Genomic DNA, 13,649 nt, shown 5'->3' on the forward strand with positions numbered 1-13,649 from the left:
GGTCACGTCCAGATAAACCAGGACATGGATCAGCACCTGTGTCCTTTTCCTCTTCTCTCTCTTCTCCATCTTCTCCACTTGCTTTCCGGTGGTTTAAGAGAATAATAGAAAAGCGATGAGAACTGCTTTGCTGTTTATAAAGAAATATAACATCGAACGTGAGAAATGTAACCTAAACACTACTTTTCTAAGAAATATGTTCTTAAATATCTCCCCTCCTCTCCCATGAACAAAATTTTTCCCATCCTTTAAATTATGGTTTTTTTTTCTCTCCTTGTACAAGTTCCATTGTCTGTGGGTAGGCAGCTGCTTGGCCATTTACTGGGAAATACTTTTATAACCCGAGTCAGTCCAGATCAATAGACTCACTCTGGGAAAATATTTTTGAAAGGTGTAACATTTGTCAGAATATATGTACATTTTTTGAGTGCCCTTTAATGTTCCAAATCCAAATAGAAAAGGCTTTTCAGTTTAACATAAGGAAGGTGTTTCTAAGTGAGACGTTCACAAACTGGATGGCTACCTCTCACCCCTGCAAGTGTTTGAGAAATCCGACAACCTCCCACCAGGGATGCTGTCAAGGGAATTGCAGCTCGATGAGGGAAGATGGAGCAGATGATCTCTAAGGGGCCTCAGAAGCCAGGGCAAAGGCTAGGTAGAGCATCCTTGAGCTGAGCCAGAAAAAGCTAGACCAGAGGAGACCATGGCCTGACTGGATGTGACCAGACCAGACCCATCTTCCAAGCCTCAGACAGTGGCAATGTATCAATGACAACGAGAAGGTAGAAATCATTTTTAGTGGCAGTTAGCCTGCCAGGGCCCTAGACAAAATTTCAAAATGGACAACCATCATTCAATACTAGCTGTATATGCATAAAATAGCCCAGTTTGTCCAGGGCGTGCATTCCTGGAAATGGGGGTATTTACTGAATCAGTGCCACTGAGTCCTTATGGAGGGGCTCAGCACAGTACATGGGCATCACCTTTCCCTTCTTTTCCCACCCTCTGTGACTGCGACATGCCTTGGCCGTGGATTCTTCCAGCTACTAGTCATACAATTATTGGTCAGTCCTTTTGACCATATGAAAATATATTTTGTATTAACGTGCTCTATGGAATGGTTTATATGGCATATGTGTGTATATATGTTTTTTGAAAAAATATTTCAGAAAGCATTATAGCCAACCAGGTTTATATAGACTACCTTTTAGTGCCTCTCTGTGTCTTCCAGACCCTCACTCTTTCAAGCTCAGGCAACAGATATTTATTGAGCATCTATTATGTGGCAAGCCCTGTGTGAATAGTAAAGTGCTGAAGTTACAGGAAGCAGAAAAAGTCTCTGCCCTCCTACAGCTTATCTTCTAGTGTAAAAGACAAAGCTTAAATATTCTAATAAATAGACATGTAGAGGGCTGCTGGCTGCAAAGGTAAAAGAGATGGCTGTGATAAGAAAGTGTGTCGTAGAGACCCAACCCAGTGTGGAGATCAGGGATGGCTTCACTGAAAAGGTGACATTTAAGTTGATGAAGGAAGAATGTGTGCTAGTTGCTAGGTAGACGAGGTGGACGAGGGTGTTGTGTTGAACAAGGGTGTGTGTGAAGGCTCAGAAGAGCAAGAGGCCTGTGAAGGGTTTAGGACTTCGAATAAACAAAACAGAAACAAACTCATAAATACAAAGGACAAATTGAGGGACGCCAGATGGGAGAGGAGTGGGAGGAGCGAAGCTGGGTGAAAAAGGTAAAGGGATCAAGATGTACAAATCGGCAGTTACAAAATAATCCTGGGGACGTAAAGTACACCATAGAGAGTCTAGTCACTAATAGCTATGTAATAACTGTATGTAATAACAGTAATAACTGTAATAACTATGTATGGTGTCAGATGGAGACTAGATTTATCAGGGAGATCACTTTGCCAGCTATATAAATGTCTAATCCCTAAGCTGTACACCTGAAACTAATATAATATTCTATGTCAAGTATAAAGGAAAACATTTTTTTAATTTTTTAAGGCTTTAGGACTTATAAGGAGGCTGTTGCAGTTGTCTGGTAAGATGTGGACCCTGTCGATGAAGAGGAGGGAACAGATATAAGAGATAGTTAGGAGGTGGAAGAAAGAATTGGTGATACTGGATGTGGGCCAGAACCTCCTAATCATTCCTTCACCCTTTTTAAAACATCCTCTGCCTAAGGCTTCTCTGATTAAAGTAATTGTCACCAAGTTACAAATGAGCACATAGAGCTAAAATACTCAGATTATGTTATTGGTAGTCTAGGGTCCCCAAGACTACCCTAAGGTTAGAAGGACCCATGGGAATCAGAAAAACAGGTATACACACAGTTATGGTTTATTACAGCAACAGGACACAGGTTAAAATAAGCCAAGGGAAGTCCAGGAAAAGCCAGGCATAAGCTTCCGGTGTCCTCTTCCAGTGGAGTCACAGATGTGCTTAATTTTCCCAGCAGCAGTATGTGACACCACACACAAAGTGTTGTCAACAGGGAAAGAAGCTCATCTGAGCAATGAGGTGCAGCGTTTTTAATGGGGGTCAGTCATGTAGACACAGAGTACCCACGTGACAGACTCCACCCCAACCCCTGACCCCAGTGCATAAACAGGTATTCGCCATAAATCACATTGTTAGCATAAAGCATCTGCTCCAGCTGGTGCTATGTGGCCCCAGGCCTCGGACACACAAAAACCCTTTTATCAGGCAGAATATTCCAGGGGATCAGAGCTCATTTCCCAGAGGCTGGCGAAGGCCCGTTCAGAAGGAGACAGGCCTTTCTTAGGAATGTGCAGAGTTTGAGCAGCCCAGGCCTACTGAGTTACCCCAGCCAAAGGCACCTGGTCCAAGATGAAGAGGAGGACACCTGAAAGGCTGAGTAGGCTCCAGGCTTCCTTCACAAGGCTGCCTCTTCTCCAGTACGTCAGGGAACCCAACCCCCAAAAGAGTACATGTAGGAGATTGTGGCAAGGTGTTGGGGACCCATGTTCTCCCTGGTTTATACAATGTAATTCTGCACATCAAAGGGCTCAGTAGTGAGATGTGGATAAGCCCGGCTCGCATTGGAAAGCTCACTTGGCAGAACCTGGAATACAGACTGTCTCCTACTTTTCAATCTATATAGTAATTTCCATACCAGATTTTAATGTAATTTTATTCATAGTCTGGCATAATTTTCTAAACTCTCTCAATGCCGATTGCCTACTTATTGTAAGTCAGATCTTCCCATATTACACAGAGGTCAGATAGTTACACTATTTAGAATGTTAAGATATTTCCTTTTCCCGAAAACCTGGGGAATGTGAGAAGTGTTTGTTTTGAAAAGCAAAATATATGTGAAGTGCATCGCTGTAAGAGCATTTGCACTGAGCCCGTACTTACAGGAAAATTTAATTTGAGAGTAAGATAATGTGCTTTTGCCAGGACCTCCCTGCATGATGGTGTAGGAACAAAACAATGCGACTATTTAAATAGAGAAGAATGAATTAAACTGGCTAGCAGCGAAAGGGTCTTTTGACGGGACTAAAGATCAGTAGACTCAAGATCAGTAGTACGAATGACAAGTAAAGAGAAAAAAGATTGCATTTCTAAGTATTGATAATAAAATGCTACCTGGGTAGAAAAATTAGAATAACATTCTGAATATACATAGTTTTGGAGAGCTCACTGTTTTTCAAAGGAAGGTTATTTGAAATGTCACAGTTAGAAAATACGATCACAAAATGGATTAGCATCAGGGTTTGAATCAATGCCCATTTGAAGACTTTGAGTTCAGGGCCTCCTCCCTATAATGTCCTGTTGTACAAGCCACTCAGATCTCATTGAAGATGTCAAAGCAAAAATATGAAACCTCAGTACTTCAGATTAAGTAGAAATAGGAATCTGAATTTTTAAAAATTATTGTGTGCCTATCGCATAGGGTAACTTGAATAATTAAGTTAAATGTTGAAAGCAAGGGGCTGAATATTTATAATTATGGTTAATTCTGTTAAATAATTTGAGTTGCTGGTTAGGAAGACAATATTTTCTTCACAACCAACCGTGGTTTCATTTCAAGACTCTTCACGGATTCAATTTGGAGTTATAACATTTTATGGTAAACTAGCAGTTTCATTTAACAATATTAATTGAAACAGTTGTAGAATCACTTGAAAATAACTGTTCGTTTTTAGCATAATCAGGGATAATGAGGGGATGAGGTTACCACATTATAAGAAAAGTACATTTATAATAACAACTAACATTTACATAGTGCTGATTACATGCCAGGCACTGTTTTGAGAGCCTTACATAAATTGTATATTTCTTACAACAGTCTTTTGAGCTCGGATTTATTATCCCCATTTTATGGATGAAATTGAGGCACAGAGCAATTAAATGACTTGCATGAGGCCACACAGCCAGTAAATAATTTCAAACCCAGGGAGTATGGAGCATCTGGAGTCTGGTCTGTAACCTGCTGTATAGCCACTCACAGAGTAGAAATTAATCAGGAAATTGGGCTGCCCCATGTGTGATATGTAGCATACCCAATAAAGTAAATAGAAATAAAGAGTATAGCAGTCATGAGTGGCTCCCAGAGCCATTGTCATTGCAAAGAAGTTTTCAGCAGACAACACTTGACACTGGTATTGAGAACAAGGAGGAAAAGGGGAGCTGAAACTATTGTGTGTCCCCTTATGATCTATGTATAAAATGTTGTAACTTTGCATTTGTTATCGTTTCAAATAGTATCACATTTAAATTTATGATTTCTATTCTTGAGCAGTTATAGTTTGGTGGTGGTACCCTGCTCTAAAACTACCTTTAGAAAATTCGTCCATCTAGTTTCATTTCCTTCAACTGGAAAATCTTCGTTTTAATCCTTGTCGGAATTATTAGTTAATAGTGAAGATCTCTCTCTTCTGTTTCACCTTACCTTAGTTTCTTTTGTTACAGTTTGTCAGTTCTACTTTTTTTTTTTCATGTTTGCTTTGTTTTTTCAACTCTGTTGCAAGCCCTACAAAGGAAGAGACCAGCTTTAAGCATCTTTTCTGTCATACCTTGCACAAATTGGACACATAGTACTTGCTGTTTCATGAATTGAATATGGCATACTATACTTGTTTTAAAAAATAGGACAATAGCAAACCTGCTTACTTTTCTTTGGTTATTGAGGATCTTGTCATGATTATAGTTCCTGATTACAAATCTTAGTTATGACTGCACAGTCCTGTCGACCTACCAGGTATAAGGTACTGAACTACCTGAAGACAGGAATTATCATGTAATCATATTTATATCCAAAGCACCTGGCACAGCACACAGTGGCACGCTGTGAAGGTTTTTAAATAAATGTGCCAGTGAATCAACGCTGCTGTACCGCATGACCTGAGATGTTGATTTCTTTTGTTTGTTTAAATCTCTGTTGGAAATTTGTTTTCTTGTATTAAAATTGAGAACATCTAATGGGGCCTCCCACCTGGAGTTTTTAAAATCAAAGTTCTATGTATATATATTTTCATTTTCTTAATCATTGATATTTTTAACCATCCCTATTTATGATTACTCTGGAAATATAGGAATATAAGTGATTTAAATTATTTGTAATATTCAATAACACATTAGCATGTTTTATTAAAAATCTCAATAATCTCTCTCTGGCATTTTAATATGCTTATTTCATGTCTGAAATTGTTTAAGGGACCTATAGCATAGAAAATAACCAACAGCTTTTTAACTCTGGGAGCTCAGAAGTAGCACCCAGCCAAGAAGTTCTTTCTTCTTCCTTTACTCATCACGTGGGCATAATTACTTCTAATGTATTTCTTGTATTTTCTTTTACTACTACAGTCATGTAAATAATTTAGAAATGATTAAAATCTGGAATTTTGAAATTTGTTCAAAAAAAAGTTTAAACTGTTTTTCTCCCCCAGGGAAAAAGCTAGCATGGTTGTCCCTGAAGAAAGAGAGGGCAGAACCGAAACAAACCTGGACCTGGTGAGAGGCTCCGAGTCTGCAGGTGTTCTCCCAGACACCCGCAAGGCAGGTGAGTCCCACCCTCCGCCTGCCAAGGAGGCTGTGAGGTTCCGGAGTTTCTGCAGAGACTTGTTTTTTCTCAAGAAACTTAAAAATGGATGTCTGCTCCCATACCCTGGTCTTAGAACTGCCATTTATTAACCATGTGTCCTTCCTGAATCTGAGGCTCCTCATCTGTGACAGAAGTGGGGTTGTGTTCCATGTACCCCAGCCTGGAAATTAGATACGGTCTAGTGTCGCTTTTAACTGTGGTTGGCGAGGCTCAGAATGTATGTTTGCAAAGAAACTTGTAAATGGTGATTAGGTTCTTAACTGGAAGAAGCCAGTTTAACTCATAGATAAATAGATAGAAGTTGTTTGCGGTGCATCCCCACTTCTCTTTCTGGATTTGTTTCTTGCTTCTTGGCACTTCTCCAGATCCCAGGTGTGTAGTACTCTCGTTGCTGCCCAGTATCCAAAACGTGGCATTCACCTAGACCTGCTGGATTCGAGTGTGCCACGATCCACGAACAACCATTTCCCACTCCCCACTTCCCTGTAACAGCAGCTAGAATAAGCCACATAGCATGAGAAAAGCAATATTTTAACCTTTGGTGGGGTCAAGCACAGTTAGAGCAGTGGGTCTCAGAATATTTAAGAATAACCTCAGATGCATGTTAAAACTGTGGATTCACAGGCCTCAGTCCATAGACATTCTGATTCAATGGCTGTGAAATAGGATCAGCATCTCAGGGGCTTCTGATAGAAATGGTCCTTGGATCATCCCTTTAGGAAACACTGCCTCAGAGTATCTAGGTCTGTGTGAAGAAGATTCTTACTAATTCAAGTAGGTCGGTGACATTTCATGCAGAACTTCAGAATGTAAAGCAGTATGAGGAAGATAGATTTGAGGTATGGGAACCACACAGAAAGCTATTTATAGAAGTCTGTCCTTTTGAGTTTAGTTCTCTAAGCCCTATGTTAGTTTCCTATTGCTACTGTAACAAATTACCACAAATTTAGTGGCTTGAAACAGCCACTAATTCCAAAGTCCAAATGGGTTTCACTGGGCCAAAATGAAGGTGTCAGCAGGGCTGTGTTCCTCCTGGAGTCTCTAGGGGAGAATCCCTTTCCCTCCTAGGTTCTAGAGGCCACCTGCATTCCCTGGCTCATGGCCCCCTCCTCCACCCTCAAATCCAGCCCTGCTCTGACCCTCCTGCTCTCTTTCATATATAAGACCCTTGGCCTTCCTGGAGAATCCAGAATAACCTCCCAGTCTTGAGATCCATATTTAATCAAACCTATGAAGTCCCTTTGCCACATAAAGTCACATATTTACAGGCCCCGGGGATTAGAATATGGACATCTTTGGGGCCCATTATTCTGCCTGCAACAGCCCTTGTATAGTCCTTAAACCAGTTTATTGACATCACCTGGGAGCTTGTTAGAAATGCAGAGTCTTAGGCCCTATCCCAGACCAAATATAGAAAGTGTTCTTTACCACATGATTTCACTCATGTGTGGCATATAAAACTGAAAGCAGCAAACGAACAAGACAAACAAAATCTCAGACACACACAACAGCAGGGTGGTTACCAGAGGGAAGGGCGGAGAGGGTGACGGGGAGGTAGAAAGGATAAAGGGGGTCAAATCCATGAGGACAGAAGGGGACTAGGCTTCGGTGGTGAGCAGACAATGCAATATATGGATGATGTAGTATAGGATTGTACACCTGAACCTTATGTAATGTTATTAACCAATGTCACCCCAATAAATTTATTTTTTTAAAAAAAGAGTAAATCTGGGTGATAGGAATAGAAAAAGAAGAATTTGCTCCTTAACACCATCCCAGGTGATTCACATGCTCACTGGAGTGTGAGAAGCTGTGTTCTGAAGTGCTCTTATTTTCTCTAGCTTCTTCCATTTTCCCATCTCTGGACTCATCTATAAAAGCACTCGAAACTCCAAAATCGTTCACAGCAGCTCATAAGGCAGCTTATTCAGCAAGCGTTTTTAGGCATCTGCCACGTGTGAGGCTGTGTCCTTGAACTGGGGAGTGAGTGACCGGTAGAATACGGCCAGGGCAATGATAAGGGACCATAGGGGGACTGCTGAGGGAGGACGAGAGCACGTGCTGGTATTCGTGAATCGTCCTGAGTAAGGACCGCCCATAGATTCTAACCTTCCTATTAGTTTAGTTTAGTTGGTGCCTTTATTTACTCTGTATATAAACCTTTTTGAAAATGTAGAAAAATGTGGAACAGTAACACATAGTATTATGCAACCATGCATCAGAGGTTAACAACAGAAACAGATTTTAAAGTTTAATTGTTATATTCCATCTTCGAGAGCTCGTTCTCAGTGACATTACTTAAAATGCCACTTTTCTTAATAGGTGGCCAGGAACAGAAGGGTACACAGCAAACTATAGTCGTGGATATGCGCGAGTTTCGAAGTGAACTCCCATCCCTGATCCATCGTCGGGGCATCGACATTGAACCAGTGACTTTAGAGGTTGGAGATTACATTCTGACCCCAGACATGTGTGTGGAGCGCAAGAGTATCAGTGATTTGATCGGCTCTTTAAATAACGGCCGCCTCTACAGCCAGTGCATCTCCATGTCCCGCTTCTACAAGCGGCCAGTGCTTCTGATCGAGTTTGACCCCAGTAAGCCCTTCTCTCTCACGGCCCGCGGCGCCTTCCATCAAGAGATCTCCAGCAATGACATTAGCTCCAAACTCACCCTCCTCACCCTTCACTTCCCCCGGCTCCGGATTCTCTGGTGCCCCTCTCCTCACACAGCCGCGGAGCTGTTCGAGGAGCTGAAGCAGAATAAGCCACAGCCTGATGCAGCGACAGCCATGGCTGTGACAGCAGATTCCGAAACCCTCCCTGAGTCAGAAAAGTATAATGCTGGTCCCCAAGACTTCTTGTTAAAAATGCCAGGGGTCAATGCCAAAAACTGTCGCTCCTTGATGAACCACGTTAAGAACATTGCAGAACTAGCAAGCCTGTCACAAGACAAGCTGGCAGGTATTCTGGGGAACGCTGCAAACGCTAAGCAGCTCTATGACTTCATTCACACCTCGTACGCGGAGATTCTCTCCAAAGGAAAGATGAAAAAATGAACAACGGTGGCTGTTTTTTAGCCCATGATTGCGCTTTTCAGCTGCTCTTTGCCAGCCATAATAGGTCATTATTAATCATTAGCTCGGTATTTCATTCTCTTCCAATGTTTTTAATGATTGTGCTGTCTGTTTCCTAGGTCAGTGGACCAGAAGCCAAGATTCCTCCCTGAACTTTGCTTTTAGGCACCCTTTACCTTGCCCATGCCAGCTCTCCTCCCTTCCTGCGCTGCCCAGGCCAGGGTTCATGTGCTCCGTTTTTCAGTGAGGTATGTCAGGATCAGGTAAAGTTTCTACAAGTGTTTATAGAAGGCCACATTTGAGACAAGCTGAAATTTATGTTTCCTACACAGACAGATAAAACACACAATTGTGTTCCTCCCCGCTCTCTTCACTTCCGCTCTCTGTGGAGGGGCCCCCGGAACACTGGGGAGACAGCTCTGCCGTTTCGGACCAGATGTCTTTACTACATCTTCCTCAACCACACACTTCTCCCGCCTGTCTGCCTCTACGAAAAATTCATGGGAACTTCCGCCTACTAATTTAAGATAGCCACCCCTAAAACTGGCTGATTCATTTTCTAGTCACCTGAATAGATGTAGATGTAGCACTCATTTGTTCAAAACCAGTATTTTTAAAACATAACATGAATTACATATTTATAGAATTTGATGGTTTAAGTGAGGAACCCTTAAAATTCTGTTTTTACAGATAGATATTAAACCTCCTAAATCCTGGAGATCTCTAGGAGCCCAAATGGCTAGTTACAGAGTCTCTTAAGACAGCAGTCCCCAACTTTTTTGGCACTAGGGACCGTTTCACTTGCTCGCCTACCGATCACCTCCTACTCTGCAGCCTAGTTCCTAATAGGCCGCAGAATGGTACCGTTCCGTGGCCCCGGGATTGAGGACCCCTGTCTTAAGACTTCCTCTTTTCTCAGACTCTCTTCACACATCCTAAGACCACCAGCACTTTATCATCTTGAAACGCAAAGTAAGCTCATCCTCTCTTTGATTCTCTACTTCTCGTGTTCCTGTGCCAGAGTATGTCGTCCTTGCATCTCTGTGTGAGGACGAGCAAACGAGTGGCCCAAAATATAACATTTGGTTTTCCTTCCTTGAGTTGAGATACAAGGACTATAAGTAAATGGAAATCAATGCATAGATTATATAAAAATTCTAAAGAAATATAGTTAAAAATTCATAAGGAAAATGATCTCATTCTAAACCTTCTGATTTAGTTTAGCTTTTTTACTGGGGTGTACATACAGGGCATTCATAGCATCTTTGTGCCGTTTTTAAGCTTTTATATTTAAACATTATTATATTAGATATTACTCACATATTTACTAATGAGTAGTAAATTTTCTACCTCAAGAGCTGATATAGACATCAGTTCTGCTAGCCGTACCACATAGTTTAATGTTTCATCAATGTCAACATGTTTTTATTTGTCACACTGTTTGAACTCAGAGGACCGTGTAACACAAAATGGTCTTCAACTTTAACCAACGTACTTTTAACTATCCTTTCCAAACTGAACCTCTCATATTGACATCTTGATTTCTTGGTATGTTAACATGTTAATACTGTAAAAGTATATGTGAGTTTTGAACTCTATTCAAGGGGTGCTACAAGAATGAATTGAGGGATATCAGGAACCGTACTGGTAATCGTAGAACTCTCTACAGTGATTTGGAGAGTAGAGAAGAGGAGAACAAATAAAAATTAGTTTAAGGAAGGAAAAATAAAGATTTGGTCTACTGATTTTGTCCCAGGGCTAAGAATATACCTTTGCAGATAAAAAACGAAAATGTCAGGTATACATATATTAGCTTTCACTTTTGTGTGTATGTCTTATTTAAGAGTTTAGTGAGAGTTAAAAGTACATTAAAGTAGACATGCCACCTCAAATAGTCATGATTATTATAATTTTTTTCACCCTATTCTAACACTTCTGCTTGAGTTGTGTAATTTCTGTTTTTCTCTTGTATAATTCCACCAGCTTTTTATTGTTCTTTCATTACATAAAAGGAAAATCCTAACATAGCACATTCTTTGATAAGAGTTTCACTCCAAGTTTTCAAAAACGGCTCTTTTTAGAGCGACCCTTTTAAACAGTCCTTATTATCTAGTACAACAGAGATAAGTGTCAATTGCATTTAGAGAGCCAGTGTCCTCTGACTCTCAAGTGCTGCTATTGCCATCGTACATGCTGGACATTAGAAGACAGACGTGTGGTCTCCTGTGTATTGGGATTACGAACTCTGACATGGTCATCGTAGGTGGAAGGCTCTCACTGCCACTTCCTCTGCCAACAAAATAAATATAGCCCATTGTGTCCCCAGTTGTGGAAAGCCTTCAATACAACCATCATATATTTACTTTTATCAGATTTTTTTTTTTTTAGAAACTTTTGCAATATAAGAATTTTTGGCAAAGGAACTTTTGCCACACAGTTGCAAAATTACTATATCACTTTATTTCCTAGCATCATTTTGTTTTGCCTTTTTCTTTCAAGACTGTAAATACCCAGTTTACTTATGAACTCATACTTAGCTTTTTTAAAACCTTTTTTAAAAACTTGAGATCAATATTATATTTTACAATTTTTTTGCATATAAATTTGAGCATATGAAATATTGCAAGAAATAATTTTCAGTTTTGTTTGTTTAAATGGTAGTGCCTCTCTTGATATTTCCTTAAATTATACAAAAAGAAATCATTTTTAATAGTGGCCATAAATAATATCCTTTTGGCAATAAGTTGCTGTTTTTTCAATCTGAGGCTTAGGAGACTATGTTTGAATACTTCCAAAGTGTAGGTTCCCAGCTCACGAGGGACTGAAAATAATTGTCCCATTTATCAACCTATCGGAACACAGAGGGTTAAGTCTAGATTTGCTTGTGTTGAGATAACAGAGTATGGAATTAATAAATGGCCTTGAGCAGGAAAACCTACACTGAAGTGGTCGGGGGGAGAGACGCAGACGCTATTAGTCTTTGCTTTTGTTTTTCAAGCATAATTTGATTTTCCTTTGGCTCAGAAAATTCTTTAGGGAAATTCCCTTCTCTTTGGTGTTCAGTGTAACCTAGATGTCCTCTTAAAAACCAACGTTTTAGGAAAATTCTTTTCTCAAACTTGAGTACATGAAAATTTATCCGGTCCTTGACATGAGTTGTCATTTTTCTTCATTATTCGCTTTCTTTTTTGGTTTATAGCTCTTTCCTGTTCAATTCTCAACTTCAGTGCTTAATTTACCATCTTTATCCACAGGTTTTTGATAGCCTACACCACTGTTGTTTTTTAAAAGTTTATAAGCCAAGATTTGGACGAGAGGGAAACAGAACATAAGTTTATAACAGAGTTCGTGTGTTCGTTTTTAATAAAATGTGTGTTTATTCAGTATTTTCCTCAACGTTTTGTGGGCAAAGTAAAAATAACAGTGTATAGTGAACAGGCATAGATTCCCAGTGCTTTATATTTACCAGTGCATTGGTAAATATAATCTAAAATTCAGAGAATATTTAATGTGGTTTATTTTTTGTCGTGTAGAACAAATGATTAAAGCTGAACTGCTCTTAGAAACTGCTGTTGTGTTTGACGTGCTTGGTAAACTTACTTTCTGAAGCTTCAATATATTTTCAGTATTTTTATTTTGTACCATATCTCTTTAAGGAACAGGAAAAAAAACTTTCCTTCTGAAAATACTCATTTGTTGACATGTAATGAATATGTGGTGAGCACAATGCCTGGGACATCTTAACGGAGATTAATTTCCTGCCACCCCTGACTCATGCATTTTTGTTCCTTTAACGTCAAAGTTAGAAGAAGTGAATTATCCTTTTGACACATCTGGAATTTATTGTAATCTCTTAAACAAGTTTAATTATTAGTTAACTAATCGGTTCATTTCTATGACTTAATTATTTTTGCTTCTGCTTTAAAGTGTAGAACCAAATCCCTTTTTAACAAGGCGTAGGGCAGGTTATTTTTCAAAACGTTTTAATGTCAGAATAAAAACTAGTAGAATAATTAACTCTTTCTTACTAGTAGTGATATAATTCACATTTACTGAGCACTTGTGCATTATCTCATATCTTCATAACAAAGCTATAAAGGCACTATCATTTAAAATCCTCTTTTACTGTGGTGAAAATGAGGCTCAGAGAGGTTAAGTAATTTGCGTCATGTCACCCAGTAGTAAATGGTGGAACCACAATTTGAACTTAAGCAGTCTGACTCCAGAGCCCATGATGGAACACTGGTGGCAAGCGGTGGGAGGAGAGTCGGGGACTGGTTAGTGTCCACCTTCACGTATCTAAATTCAGATCTGTCACAGAAACAGCAAAGTGGTTTTGTCCTAATGCGTCTCTGAGTTAATTAAAAGCGTCCAGAGCAAGTATGCGAAACTTGGAAAGAGGTCAAAGAGTACCGTGTAGAGTTGAATATTGTCTAGTAGCCTGTGCTGCCTGGGGATTATCTGATTTTCTAGGGCTGTGAACCTTTTGCTGACTAAT

The 13,649-nt window shown here is 39.9% G+C and overlaps 1 protein-coding gene across 2 annotated transcripts in view; it reads left to right on the plus strand.

Moving 5' to 3' along the window:
* The window catches only part of ERCC4 (ERCC excision repair 4, endonuclease catalytic subunit), a 28,206-nt gene extending 15,489 nt beyond the window's left edge, over positions 1–12,717 (plus strand). For both annotated transcript variants that reach the window (XM_039885377.1, XM_039885379.1), the window contains exons 10-11: positions 5,923–6,035; positions 8,400–12,717. In XM_039885377.1, coding sequence (XP_039741311.1) covers positions 5,923–6,035; positions 8,400–9,133 — 847 coding nt within the window. In that variant the 3' untranslated portion in view covers positions 9,134–12,717. The remainder of the gene's footprint in view (positions 1–5,922; positions 6,036–8,399) is intronic.
* Positions 12,718–13,649: the final 932 nt, after the last annotated feature.

This window comes from Pteropus medius, unplaced genomic scaffold, assembly GCF_902729225.1.
Source record: "Pteropus medius unplaced genomic scaffold, Ma_sr-lr_union100, whole genome shotgun sequence".
NCBI lineage: Eukaryota > Metazoa > Chordata > Mammalia > Chiroptera > Pteropodidae > Pteropus > Pteropus medius.